A 15433-nucleotide genomic window follows, 5' to 3' on the forward strand; every position below is an offset into this window, starting at 1 on the left:
CACTGATATTGATTATACTCACTTTGAACAAGCTCCTGGGAATGTTTGTGTGTGTGTAATGTCAGGCTGAAATTTGCATTTCACAGGGTTTGGTTCTCTATTTTTAGACTGATGTCATATCCATATGAGCAGCTTTAAGCTAAGGTTGTTGACCTAAGGGTGAGGCTGACATCCTACCCAAATAGAAGAGCGGTGAATAAAAGTGTGAGTGGGCTTTTCCGTGTGTGAGTGTGTGCAGCCTTGTTATCCCTATGATTGTTTCATGAATAGTGTGTGTAGGCGCAAGACATCCTTCAAAGTTCAGCTCCCTGAAGCCAGCAGGCCAGATGCTGCAGATACACACACATATAACTACAGATATGCTTTGACATATCTCTGTCTTTCGTCCACATGCATACAATCATGAACTCACACTGTGCATGTGTACAATGAGGAGCTCTAGGCTGAACTGTAGATGTTATTGATGATGGTTCGGGGAAGCGTATCGCCCCCTCGCCCACCATCCCTTCCTGCTGTCAGCGGAAAGCCCTAAGCTTCTCTGTCGACCTGGAATCACATCCCACAATGCAGCTCTCTGTGCACCACAGCAATCCCACAACACAGCCGCGCAGCACCAGTGTCCATCCGCCCCTCTGCTCGCTCCACATGGCGCCAGCAGTCAGATTACAGCGCCATGACCTTCCTATGCTGAATTACTTCAAAATGCACTCATGTTTTCAGTTAAGAGGTTAAATATGGTTCCTCTCCGATGGGAATTCACTGTGTACAGAAGGAACAGGCTGATGTATAGTGAGTCAAATATCCTTTAACATAGATAGGATATACTGACATCGGATCTCCCTTTGCAAAAAAGGAACAACAGTGGAAGGTTGAATAAATATTAAAATAGATCTACATTCACTTTGTATATTTATTTATATAACATTGAATGATGGTCTTATGTGATGTATTAACAGGATGTTTTACTGAATAGGGTTAGTGCCTGTCATGTCTTTGTTACATTACACTGAGGTTACATCTGATTCTTGTGTTTAGTTGAAGCGCAGATGTCGACATTACATTACAGTCAGGTGTTTCCTTGAACTAGGAAAGAGCAGAGCTCATCTATCTCAGAAGTATAACTTCAATCATAATCACTCACATTCATCCTCTACATACACACACATGTAAACAACACCCTCCCCAATATCTCAGACAGGATCCAGGCTCAGTGTGAGGTTGCCCCAGGTCAGGCTGTGCTGGAAATATAAATAATTGACCACACACACACACCCACACACACACTCACACACACTCACACACACACGCACACACACATGCACACACATCTGTTCAATTGTGAGTTGTTTGGGAAGATGACTCCCCGGTTGAGATAGTTTTCCTCTTCAGGAATAGGGGAGCAGAGAGTGCAGACCCTGAGCAGATGCTGACTTAAACTCATCCCTCATGTTTAGACAGTTAACAGAGAGAAAGTCAGAAATGTTTATCAGGCTGAACTGAAGCTTTAGCATCGTCATCAGCAGCATTTATAAGAAGATTTAGTGTAGGCTTGAACTGGTAAGGCTTGTGTTAATGCTTGTTTCAACTCTTTTGGGTTGAGGTGTAGGTATTAATCAAATTTGAATACAGTACAATAACGACTGAGGAATCAATGAATGAGAAAAGTGGAAGGGAGGAAAACAATCTGTGTGTGTACGTGCGTGGATGGTGTTTTGGCACTGACCCTCACTCAGCAGCTACTCATCACACACACGCACGCACGCACACACATGCACACACACACACACACACACACACACACACACACACACACACACACACACACACACGTATAAGCACTAGTAATGCGGATACATACAGGAAGCCACATGTGTACAACAGGACGGTTGAAGGCTTGATCAGCAAACACATATGAAAACAGGTCTGGGGATGGGTTCGTTTTTATCAACATAAGCAGGTCGACAAGTGGTTGACCAGCGAACATACAACACACACACCAACACGAAATCTCTCTCATCTTTCCTCCACCACTTCCAGTCTTTGAGAGGGTCAGTGAGCGAGTCCAGAGATGTAACTGCTACCACTTGGAGAGAGAAGCAACAGGTGATAGATTAGCTAGAACAAATTGGAACCATTATTCTCCTGTGTCCCTGGATCTCGTCAAGCTATGGGTACATAGAAAAGTTGTCAGTTACTGTATACAAGCCTGTGCCCCTCCGAACCATCCAGAACCTCTTAATTTGAGTCAGATGCTATTTGAGGCGTGAGTCACTGACCCTACTTGGTTTGAGGCTTTTTTTTGACAGTGGGATTCTACAGATACCCCCCCAAAAAGATGATTGGGCCTTACAAACACAGACATACACACATACCCTACACACATGGACCCTGTGTAATCGGACACAGTGTCACCTGTGTCAGACTCAGGGTTCCTGATGTCAAGAGTCAAGCGTAAAAGTCAGCTAGAGAAATCAAAGGTGAGGTTGAAATGAAAACAATGTTTGTGGTGGTAGCACATATAGAGCCAACACCAGGTTCAAAGTGGGGACGGCGTCATGCATGACATCTCCAAAAAGGCACAGTTACTTGGGTAATAAGCATATTTGATCCGCCCACCACTTGCACAGTTATATAAGAGTGTGTGCTGTGCCAGACTTTGATCTTCAGCGCTAATAGAGGCTGACACTTGAGAAGGGCCAGTCTATGATTCCCCCCAGCATGTTCACATTAAGTCCTGTTCTTTAAAGGTATGAGAACACCAACACCACCTCTCAACCTCCAGGCTTGATGCCTGCTCCTTGCACAGGCTTCACTGACAGCCTCCAGCTGACAATAGCCAGTAGTCGTACGGCTGAAGCAATGTGTGTCCAATGAAAACACTCATATGTGTTACAATGCCACTGCTGGAAAAGCCCTCGTTACACTTTCTCTGCTCTGCAATGAAAGTTCCACCACTCCACCAATAATTGATATTTCTTCACTTTAATAAGTGGTGGTGGTACACAGATACTCACTTTGAGTGACAAAGGTTTTTTTCTTCTGATCTGTCAAAATATTGTCCGTCGTTTGGCCAACAAACATAAAAAGTACTGAATGAAAATATATGATCCTTATTCAATGTCCTTGCTCATTATTCTCACATTGGCGACGAATGCTTAAAGATGTTTGTGGTAGCTCAGTTTATATGATGAAACTCCTCTAAACATGTAAAGAAAGGGCATGACTTAGTGTTGCTTGTATCCTCCATTATGGGGAACAGCTATGTATGATATGGATCTGCACCCATTCACGTTTTTCGATGCAAAAGAAAATATGTGGTAAAAATAATCCCAGGCCACCAAATTCATACTGTACAGGTAATAAATCCTTTAGCACCACACCAGAACTGGCCGGTGTCAGGGGTAGGAAGGGTTTTTCGATGGGGGGGGGGGGGGCTCGGGATGGAGGACAACTGATAATGAAGTCCAGGTCTCTCGGTGCAGAGCCAGGGAAGGCCTGTGATCACAGACAGCTTGATGTGATTACAGAGGGGGAGGGCTTGATTAGATTGAGGGGTGGAGGAAGAGTAAAAGATAGAAAGGCCTGAAAAAGAAGCAGAAGGATATGCTGCATAAAACAGAGGGAGAAATATAACATGTGAAAGGAGGAGGGAGGGGAACCTGGAGGAACAGCTGCATAAAGGCTATTTATTCCACCGCTGGATCGTTTCCTGGTGATAAGTCAAGTGGAAATGATAAGCTACACTGCACAGCAAATTCCACCTGTCTGTCCTCCAACTCCTCTCTCAACCCCTCTCTCTCTGTCATCCTTCCATTTGACCATGTGCCTCACTTCCACTGGCTTAAATGAGAGAATCCTGAGGGCAGAGCAGGCTCTTGGCAGTTCTCCCACTCATGTCATGCAGTTCTCCTACCTGGGAAGGAGACAGATGGGAGGCCTAAACCCTTAAAAACCTCTCTAAACACTGGTGCCTCCATGAGACCATGAAAAACAGCTGCGCTTGTTTATGGGCTGCTTCTCTCTCCCATCATCATGACCAAGTGGAAAAATGGGATAATGGAAGTGGTGTAAAAAGACATTGAGTTAATTTGTGTGTCTCTGTAAATCCCATTCAAGTGTTTGAAGGCTGCAGAGCTCCACAGAGCCAGAGCGAGATAGAATGAGGAGTCTTGGATTTGTGTGGCTGGCATGAATGAAAGATTCTCTTCTGCTATTCCACAGTGTCACGTTAGGATGTTACAGTGAAACCGATCGTTATTGGGTTTGTGCGACAAAAAGAATGAGACAGCTGTGTGTTCTGACTAACCCTCAGAACACACACAGAACATGGTGGGAAAGTGTGTGTACTTCTGAATGTGCTTCTGTTATGAGGTAGCTTTGGTTTGTCTCCACAATAAATCAATGTTTTCACTCAGCACTTACATATATAGCCTACATATATACTCTTCATATATACACTTTTATCCGTGGTCTTTTCACTTTACCCTTATTGTCTGGCTTTTATCTCTCTCCACAGCTGAGCTGAATGTGGAGCTAGCTCGCCCTCTGAAAATCAACCCCACCCTGGCTAAGCTGGAGCAGGCTAAAGCATACCTGATGAAAGTCCTGCCAAACCACACCTGGGGAACCTCCAGTAACCCTCCTTCTGCTTCCCCCAGCCCCTACTCCTCCCCTGCCAAGACTCTGCCCAGGCCCCCCCCTGCTCACTCAGAGGCCTCCGCCCTGGGGAAGGACAGTGTCAGGGCTCTGGCGCTTTCCTTCCACAAGGTCTCTCTCCACACTGCCCAGATTGTGGTAGTCATGGAGACAGAGGCCCATCCAATGAGGCCCAGTGTGACCGCAGCAGTGTCTGCCATGACAGGAAGTCTGAATATGAAGTCAGGGCCAAGGATCGAAGGTGAGTAAAACCACTACAGCTTTTGCAACAAACTAACAAAATGACATTATGCTGGCAGGGAAACACAATAAATACAAATGACATAAACACAAGGCCCAGTTAATGAACACACGATGCAGGATCCCCTGTGATGCAGTGAAGAAACATCAGATCATATGTGTGTTATCTGACCACTGTTTGAGGGGCCAGCCACTACTAGATGTTATATTCTGAATCCTCCGTGACCCTATGGTCACCTTCATCTTCAAACCAGAACTGTAAAATAGTTGTAAGTTAAAGCAGTTAACAAAAATGTTTTGTTGGTCTGCACAGTGTGACATTGTTGTCAATAGGAAAGTAGAACTCTAATGCTTTAGTCCAGGGCAGGCAGAACTCGTTTCAAACCAGAGACAATTTAAAGAAATAGTTATATATAATGCTAAGTTTCAGTTTGTTGATTCAAGTTTGTGCTCCCCAGCTTCAGGCTGTCAAAACGTGTTCTCTTTTCTCCAGCCCCCTGCTGAGACTCTTCGGAGTCACTCAATATCCAGGCCCTTTTACTCCAAAGTAATAAGGGCCTGGACCTTAAATGACTTACTTTCTTATTTCTTTCATTTTTTCAATGTGAAAATGAAAAAAAAGAAAAAGTGATGTTGCTGCATTGAAAAAAAGATATTGCCACTCAAGATATTGCTGTCAAGGAAATTCTGGAAACAGGTGGAGCTACATTGGAAACAAATGCAATGAATTCACCCCATTTGGTAGATTTGATCATCTGTTAGAGAAACCACGAATGTAAGTCTCAGTAATGCACTACTCTAAATGTACATGTGTCTTTGTGGTGTGTCATGTGCCTGGTACCAAAGCTTACTGCCAACAGGAAACAGTCCAGGCCCTTTGAAATGAAGTCAAGTTACACAGTGCTTCAAATATCCAATACAAAGAAAATAGTGGAGAGTTGTTCTGATCCATGTCACAGTTTAATCAAACAAATATTGATGTGGACAAACTCTATAAAGCAATAGCCAGTGCAATTTGTAATTCAGCTGGATTGAAATGTAGCTAAATAAAAGAACAGCTTGAGTAAATCCATTGTGATTTTCTATGGATACCTATCTCACTGCATAGTGCATATTCAAACTGTCCACTCTGCAGCCTTGTTTGCTGAGAACAATTGGATGTCTTTGCCTTTTTAACATTTTGACACTTGAATTTGTTCACACTGGGAAACAAATACCAGTATTATTTGGAATATTGCTTTTTTTTTAACACATGCTAGCAAAGCCCTGATCTGCCAACAAAAGGTTTGTCAGTAAACTGTAAAGTGAGACGTTTGTGTTAGTCTTGGATCTCAAGTTGTTGTTAGTGCTGTGTGTCTGTTTGATTGCAGGGTTATGTGTGTATGGTATGGGCCTGAGAGAGAAAATATATTTTCATGAGTATGTGTGAGAGCGAGATGTTTGTTTTGGTGTGAGGACCAAACCCTGCCTTCATCATCACCACTGACTGTTGTCCAGGAGGCATCCCACTGTTTCCATTCCAACAATCAGAGCTGCTAATGCTAATGTAAATTAAAAAGCTTCCAATTCTTTTTGCCGTTGGGTGTGAGCCGAAGCGCTGTAACAGAGGATCAGAGATGTTTGCTTTGTGTGTCAGAGTTGTATTTGTTGTGTTGGCATGTCTCCTAAGTGTGACAGCTGATGGAAACAGGGAATGGAAGAGAGTGAGGGGCTGAGATGCCACATACAGGCGACAGCATTCATGATTGTGTGACTGGATGGTTTGTGGACCGGGGTTGCAGGGGGACAAGGACAGAGCCGGGCTCCCTAAGTGCCTGCATGTGTTTGACAGATGTTATTATATAGGGTTACTTCAGATCAAATGATTGCAGAAAATGTTAATTAAATCCTCAAACAATTTTCACTTTGTTTACTCAAATCTGCATAACTGCACAGTGACATAATATTCAGCGCTGCTGCCTGCTCTGATTCTTACCAGCTTTCAGCTTTCATCCAAGTTTGATGTGTTGGCTTGGATAAACACAGTTGAAACTGTGCAATGGAAAAAGAAATGGAGTTTAAAGACAATTGTACTAATATGAAAGCTAATCCCCTCCCACTGACTTTGCTTTCATGTGACTATTTATAGTTGATTCTCTTTCTTTGCACACATAAATACTTTTCAAAAGAAATGTGTTAATAGTAGTTGTTTTTCATTTGTTTGCAGTAAACACAGGGAAGATATGAGTGAACATCAATGATTTGTATAGATTTTGCCCTGCAGTTCCCAGCACTTTGAAACAGGGCCACCACTTCTCTGAAGACATTACAATGAAACTGACGCAGATACAATGTTGGGACCATAGGTTGGGACCAGGACCCTGGTGTTTGTTGACATCCATTGGATCATTCCTCCCCAGTTTGGCTCCAAGCTCTTTGAAATACTGTTTGTTGTAACAGCCCAAAAGAACACAAGGTCACATAGGTTTGTTCGGAACAAGACATAATACGACTTAACTGCCATAAAACTAATGCTGTCATCATGTAGGGAAAAAGCTTCATTTATCTTTGTATTAATATATTCAATTAAAGAGCTCTCCGAGTTAGATCTAATTGACCTCTCGTCATTTTGCTTCATTTCTGAGAGCATGATGAAACAATGTGGAGTAACACATATTGTACATTTCTATGGCACCAAATGCCAACACATAGGATCTGTTTTTCATGTTAATAAGTGTTTTAAAACTAATGTCAGAAGCTATCTTGCTAAACAACATATTTTGTCTCACCTTCATTTTGTCTTTTTTATTTGTTATTGATAACTTAAGCACTCTAATAGATCTTTGTCACACCACACACAGCTTTGGTTTCCCTGAGGGCTCCTCCACATAAGACAACCGTCTTCAGTTACACACACTGATGGCTGGTGACAATAGATGTATGGGCTGCCTGAGCCTCCATCACTCCGCACAGGCCTCTCCACTCCACTCTGTACCTCAGAAAACGGATACCTTGGAAAAGGTTAGGTTTCCTGTTCTGTGACTGTCGGTCAAGAGTTTTCTGCTGCCACAATAAGTCAGCAGTAAGGACCCCCCTGGGAGCGTGCATCGCTCCTGCTGCTGCTGTTGGTTCTCTCCAGGAGAAGCAGGAGACTGATGAAGAGAGAAGGGTAGCAGCGCAACAACGTGTCGATGTTTATCAAACAAATATTGATCTGGACACACTCGGGCCATAGAGGGATAACCATGTTTAGGAATTCAGCTAAAGAGAAAAGCAGGTTGAATAAGGACAATGCAGCCATTGTTATCCTCTATTGATCAGTATCTCAATGAATAGCACTTAGTCAAACGTTCCACTGCACTGTACTGTTTGTAGATATAGATATGGGAAGTCTTTGCCATTTAGACAATTTGACACTTTATAATGTTTTCAAACTGGGAAACAAATGTCTTTTAGATATTGCTGTTTTTTTACACATGATAGCAAAGGCATCACCTGACAAAAAAGAAAGGACCCGTGTGAATGAGTTGTAGTAGGGCAGAGGAGCGGATGAGGGGAAAAGGTCAATATATCAGAATGAGAGGCGGGTGAATAAAGGAGATATAATACAGGGTAGCAGTAACACCCAACCCCCGTCTTTATCAGCGTACGTCCCCAGCTGCAGCTGATGAAGACCCCGGCACCCCCCCCCATCCGTAAAACATCTGGGGCCGTGTACCTGGTAATGGCAGCCCCCCTCTGCCAGGGGACAATATGGAGAGAGGGGGATTAGGTTGACAGTGAGGTGTGTTACCAGATCCTGTGTTAATGAAAAGCAAGTGGAAGCCCCTCATTCCTCCCTCCGTCCACGGCCCACCATTCCCCGAGGTAGGGGGGCATTTATAGTTCAATGAGAGAAAGGAGGGGTGGCGGTCGGAGAGAGAGAGAACATGTGTCTTAAGGTCCATGAAACAAGACCCTCCCTAATCTCTCAGCTCTCCATGAGACTGCCCATCGAGTGCCCCCACTTCCATAAGAACACACACACACACACACACACACACACACACTGTATCGACATACACTGTAACAAGTGCACTCGTTTTCCTTTACATAGAACAACAGACATAACTGCCTCCTGGTCCCCTCCCTCTGTGGACCCCCTTATTCTTCACACTGATTTACCAGCACACTTGTGAAGGAACACTTCTGTGTGTGGAACAAAGTGAATGCCATTATTTATGAATGACTTTTGTTTTATTTTGTTTGCCTGGCTTATCTTTGTTTATGTCAGTTGGTTTACTCTGCTGAAAGAAAGCTTTTCTTTTCCGTTGAACACATTATTTCTGTTCAAATACTCTGGGAGAAGTGTAGGCAAACAAAAAGAGATGTATACCTTCAAATACAAACGTCTGTGCTTGGGAAAGTTTAGCCAACTAATAAATAGTTTAAAATGCGTTAAAATTGTAAATATATCACAAAGAAGACTTGGAAAAAAAGGACGTCCTTCAAGGTATTTGTGAAACACCTGGCTGCTGAGTGAAGATGAAGATGGATGCCGTTAACTGGTTATAGATGTGAAGTGTAAGAAAGCTGTGCGATGACTGTAGTTTCATATTAGAGACTAATCACATCATATGCTGTGTAAGGTGGTCATAGAGTCATTTAATAAAGTCTATAAGTAGAGATTTGGAAACCTCCATCTTTAGCAACATGGTGCTCTTTTTTTGTTATCAAATACTGAGCATTAGTTTTCCATGTAGACACATTACATCATAGTAATGCTTTTTCTTTCACTGTTCCTGCTGGTCACTGCATGTCCTGCCTGCAGCACACCACACAGACACAATGTACACACAGACTCTCCAAGCAGCCAGTTACATTTTCAAAACAACCAAAACCACTCAGAGCCTGAAGCTGTATGAGATGACCGGAACTTCCCCTAAAACCTGATCCTTTCTCAGGACCCATCAGGCTAAAGTTAGGTAAAGAGTAACATACTGTGAAATCTCCAATTGTGGAAATAAATGCCCCTACTTGCAGCATTATCTTCATACATGTCCTCATATTCATACGAATGTTTAGAAATTCAAACATATCTCTAGCACTACTGGGTTTGCTGATGTGTTGCAACTGTCATTGAAGCAGATGGAAGTCATCAACACTCCTCAGTCAGTGTTTCAATGCTTGGATGACGCACTGCTGCCTGCACTGAGCCAGGTCGCCCGACATTGTCCCCTGCTACCAAACCAGTTTCCTCTAGTGTCCCATAGTGGTCTTGTGGTGTATTTCTGTGGTGAGTGACAGTATATTACTTCTATTACTCTTACCATCCCAGACAGTCTTTGGGGACCACAGCTAGTTAGGTAATGACTCCTTTAGGGTTCTTCTAATTGATACTAGTGCATCCCAGAGTATCAATCAGCCAGGCAGTGGTCAGATAACGGCTGCCAGGGAGAAACCGACATGGTAAATCAATGTCTCCAATCTTATCTAATCTTACCCAAGCGTTTGCCAGAAATATATTTGATTTAGAAAGATTTCCATCCACCCTATCCGCCCCACCCACTTTGTTCCCTGGGTGTTGAAAGATGTGCTGCTTTACTGGCAGTTCTATATGTAGGGCTTCAGATATATGCGGAGGTGTACGTGTGTGTGCTGATTTGGGTGTGTGTGGGTGGGTGTGTGTCAGTTTTTGCATTTTATGGTTAGAAATTGTGATTGGATGATAATTCCACTGGCCTCTATGGGTCTATGCGATCAAGGTGAAGATTATTTAAAAAGTTTAAACTCCACCTTTATTGTTCTCCAGTCATGCTACTCCTCTCTCGTATACGGGTTTATATCAATTATATGTGTAAATGTTACGGACCTACGGGGAGTAGGTTGAACAGGTTCACAGGTACCCCCTGACTCACCCTTCAATGCTTTCCCTGCTCAGTTTTTGCCCATTAACATTTCCCCCTCTCCTCCCTTCGTATGGCACTACTTCACAGCAGTGTAATGTGTCTGGGCTGTCTGCTGACACATTGTTGGAAACAAACCTAAAAAGCAGTACTATGGTCATACAGGGCAAAGGCAGGGCTGGAGAGAGCATGGACAAATGTGCCTCTGACTATTTCTCAGCCTGGATGGAAGAATGGATTTAGAGATGAAAGAAAGGGACCCCCCCCCTTATTAAAACACTATCAATTAAGGTGATGCTCTGCTGCCGCTGCTGCTGCTGCTGCTGCTGCTGTCAGCATGGCAGTGAATGACGCAGGGAGACGAGAGAGAATGCTTTGATAATACACATTGTGTGTGTTTCCACTTGTTCACCTTGGTGTACATGGTGTGTGTACCTAGGTGTACTGTACATGGTTGTCCATCTCCATGTGTATGTATGTAAAGGTTTGCCTATCCTGACCTGTGTCTTTGTACATGTGCTTGTTCTCCTTTTATTCGTATCAAAGATACTCCATTTGATGAAAGACTCCATTTAGCAGGCCACTTTGGTTGCTCCAATGTGCAGTTTAATAGATCCTAGCCATGAAAATGAAGCCGATGTCCACGGTTCAGTTAGAAATCTCTAGCAGCCCTCTCTGCACTGCAACACTAGAAGATATTAGCAGGTAAACTGCCAGATCATATCAACAATGTCTCTCCTTAGAGAAATGAGTCATCTCAGCGTAATATTTCCACTGAAATGATTTACACCAAATAAGCCCTCTTTCATTGGAACTCCCCTGTTGTGTGATTGCACTTTAATGTTGTTACCAAGCCTAAAAGGATGTGAGGATGCTTGTGTGTCATATCCATCGAACCCTAGCGTTCTCGCTCTCACACCCTGGGTCTGTATCTACTTCCCTCCATGTCTATTTCTGTGTGTCTTTTCATTTATCATCACTTTCCTCACTCCCTTCATATGCCTTTCCATCTATCCAGCTCTACCCCGAGTGAACCCTAAGCACACTGTTGTTTGACCTGAAACGACAGAATAATATAATGGGAACTTTGTTTTTTATTAAAACAGCTGTCAGGTGCTTTATCTATAGAAAGTAACAAAAAGATAAATGCAAATGATATGATAGAGTTGGCAAGCTGTTGTTTGCTTGTATATGTTCACCATTATTTTACTTTATATAAAAACTTCTGGGTGTATTGTTTAACAGATGCTTACCCTTTGTTGTAGTATATAGAATCTTCTGCTTGTTACAGTGTTTAACGAATCACTTTCGTCCTTATTCTACACTACTGTTGACTTGTTAAGGTCAACCAATTAAAAAGTAGTAACGTTTGTACATAGGTTTGGGTACTGAAGCGGGTGTGTCGCCATTTTCTTTTACTTTCCCGAACTTACGACCAGACAGAAGTGAGACATGTGCGTTTGCAAAGTGCTACTTCTCAGGGCATTATTAGTCATCTGGGGTTGAGTTTCCATGGGCTGCTGCTTCAGCTCTTGGTGACCAGATCATCCCTCCTAATGTCAACCACGGCTAGAAAGGATTTCTGTCCACTGGTTTACGGGACCAAAAGACCAAGTTCACAACAGTGCTTTAATGGAAAGGACAGAGAATGCTGTCCTTTTTAGTTTACCAAATCAACGAAACCCCTTCCATTTGAACTAGAATCTATACACTTCCACAGCTCTTGAGCTGAGTCAGCTGAGCCGTATCTGGCCGTGCAACACTCACAGCGTCACAGACTGTATGCAGAAGTATTATTTTACTTAATTCGTCAACACATTAAGTTGACGAAACACTAGAGACAAATGTAATGAAAGTCAGATCGTGTCTTAGACGGGCAGTGATATCATAAAGCTGTTAATGTACGCATTCAAACACTTTTTCTGTTACCAGCTGTATTCACCTTGCAGGTGCAGCTATGTGGCTTTGATCCTGGATCAAGTGTTTAAGTCATGGATGTTTAAAGTTTAACTTCTTCATATGTCTAATAATAATATAGTTAACTTTTCATTCAGGAAGTATGACGCTGCGCTGTCAGTACGCTTCTCCATGTTTGTGATTGGTCGAATGCTCCAGATACCACCCCTTTCATGTGAACGCGCACCTACTGTAACTTGATAGGACACGGCTGGCTTGAGCGATCCACTTGATAACCCGTGTCGTAGGACCGCTTAGCGAGAGCGCGTATGTTTTGGATTAGGCCAACCGGCTAACTCAAACATATCCAGGTTATGTTGAACCGGCTTCGTCGTACAGGCCTCTGGTGTGGTTGTATTTGTATCAATAAACTCTGTTAGTATTTATGTCAATATATGGTAACACTTTATATTAAGGTACACAAATTCACCATCAACTAGTTGTTTATTAACATGCATATTAGCAGTATATTGGCTCTTTATTAGTCATTTTAAAACACTTATTAGTAGTACCACAAGAATAGCAATTCTCCCATAATAACACTTAACAAATATGATCTCTTCTTATGTAACAAGACATGAAACTATAAGTGTTAATTGTGTCTAAATAACTCAAAATGAGGTATTTATATCTAAGAACGTGAAGTCTTGTTCATAACCAATAAGCTAGTAGTTTGACTCTAATTGACCTGAACAGGTTCCCTATTCTAAAGTTGCCTCCTCTTCACACTTTGTAAATACATTATAGAACACAACTACTGAAATTAACCTCAACAGTACATGAACAAAGTAGGCACACGTTGAAATATCTGTTTTATTAATGAACCACTAAAGAGAGGTTCAGACACATACCAAAACATGTCAAGTTTCTCCAAGGCTGAGAACACATATGCAGCCTGTACTTTGTAATAAAACAGATTGTATGTATTTGTGATCATACTGTGTGACCTGCTTGTATGTACTTACACAATAGGTGTACTGTTCTCTCTATGTGTTGTACTGTCTCAGTGTGAACATAGATTAAACAGCCAGCCAAACTCTTTTGAGAGCCGGGGAATGAGCAGCCATGCTCCTTTATTGACTTATTTGCAGTCCACTGACATTCAAACGGAGTGAAACTGTAAAAAAAATAAGTTACAAGGCACTTAATGATCTCATACATGCAAGTGTAACATACACAGATTAACACATGGGACCGCTAAGTGTAAACAAGGTAATTAAAGCTAATGCTAGATTTGCAATAGAGTGGCGAAGTCATGCCCATCTCCTTCCGCCCCATGGGACCTTATTTCTGAAAAATTATGTATTGAAGTCAATGGAGAGAGAAAACGTATCTTTCGATCCCGTTTGAATTGTGCCACGAATTACACATATGATGTTTGTCAATCTTAAAATATAATTTCCATGTCAAAAAAAGTCACAGTTTGTCGTAAAACTGTTGAAATATAAGACTATGAAAAATATGCAACTAGAAAGACTACAAATCCCAGAGTCGCGTACATTACCGTTACACATTATACTCGTGTTACTCACCGAAACCTTGTAAAGCCGGTCCCGCATGCTGGCTCTTACGGAACCGACAAGCTCCCCTTGTGTGTATGTACAGCTCTCAACATGCCCAGAATTGTAGTGATTTTCACCTCTTTTAATACTTTTAACTTCTTTCTGGAAGAAAGAGGTGAAATGTGCTAACGTGACGGACATCTTGGTGTTGGTGACGTATACAAGACCAGAGTTGTAGTTCATTGAGCGCTTCACACAAATACATGTGTTACTTCGCAGTTTTACGACACATTTTTATTTTTTTGACTTGCAAAATTATCTTTTAAATTGACAAACATCATATGTGTAATTCGTGGCACAATTCAAACGGGATCGAAAGATAATCTTTCTCTCTCCATTGACTTCAATATACTTTTTCCGAAATAAGGTCCCATGGAGGTCCCCCGGAAGGGGAGGGACTTCGCCACAGCATATATGGCTAACGCTAGCATGTATGCTAACGCTACCATGTATGCTAATGCTAGCGCGAACGCTAGCGCATTTTCTCATTGTGTTTAAACATCTCCAAATGACATCACATAAACACAATACATGTTACTAATCCTTACAGTGTAAGTATAAAGCTTACACTTACAGTCATTGCTTTCTGACGGACTTGACCCTTTTACTCTTCAGGTTGCATAGGGAAAATTAGTAGCAGTCTACTGCCATGCTATTCAGTTAACTTTCTCCTACTTCCTATACCCGGTTTCCTGTCTAACCTTCAGTACAAATTTCACAAAAATATAAATGTGCAAATATGAAACATACAGGTCAATATCACCTTGCTAGCTGAACTGTAAATACCCCAAAACATATTCTTAGATATATACTTAATTTTGAGTTATTTAGACACATTAACGCTAGTATCATGTCACATAAGAATAGATCATACTTGCAACAAATAAGCACTAATTAGAGGGTTATTGAGGAAAAACTCTCAACTAATGGCTTATTACTTGGTCATGTAGAATAAGGCATTAATAAGTGTTTTATAATGACTAATAAAGAGCCAATATACTGCTAATATGCATGTTAATTTGTGTACCTTAATATAAAGTGTTACCCAATATATTAATATTTCCCTTCAAAACTATTATTCATTTAAGACCTTATTCAGATCATTTAACCCCCCTTACTTCCTTCTTTTTTGTATCAATCAATTTGTAACCGCTA

The 15433-nt window shown here is 42.0% G+C and overlaps 1 protein-coding gene across 1 annotated transcript in view; it reads left to right on the forward strand.

Annotated features, from left to right (window-relative positions):
• The window catches only part of LOC117551548 (vacuolar protein sorting-associated protein 13B), a gene marked incomplete at its 5' end in the record, with an annotated part of 227326 nt that overhangs the window by 128114 nt on the left and 83779 nt on the right, over positions 1 to 15433 (forward strand). The window contains 1 exon segment of the mRNA XM_034224450.1: positions 4517 to 4897. Within this exon segment, the coding sequence (XP_034080341.1) occupies positions 4517 to 4897 (381 nt within the window).

The sequence above is a fragment of the Gymnodraco acuticeps genome, unplaced genomic scaffold (assembly GCF_902827175.1).
Source record: "Gymnodraco acuticeps unplaced genomic scaffold, fGymAcu1.1, whole genome shotgun sequence".
Taxonomy (NCBI): Eukaryota; Metazoa; Chordata; class Actinopteri; order Perciformes; family Bathydraconidae; genus Gymnodraco; species Gymnodraco acuticeps.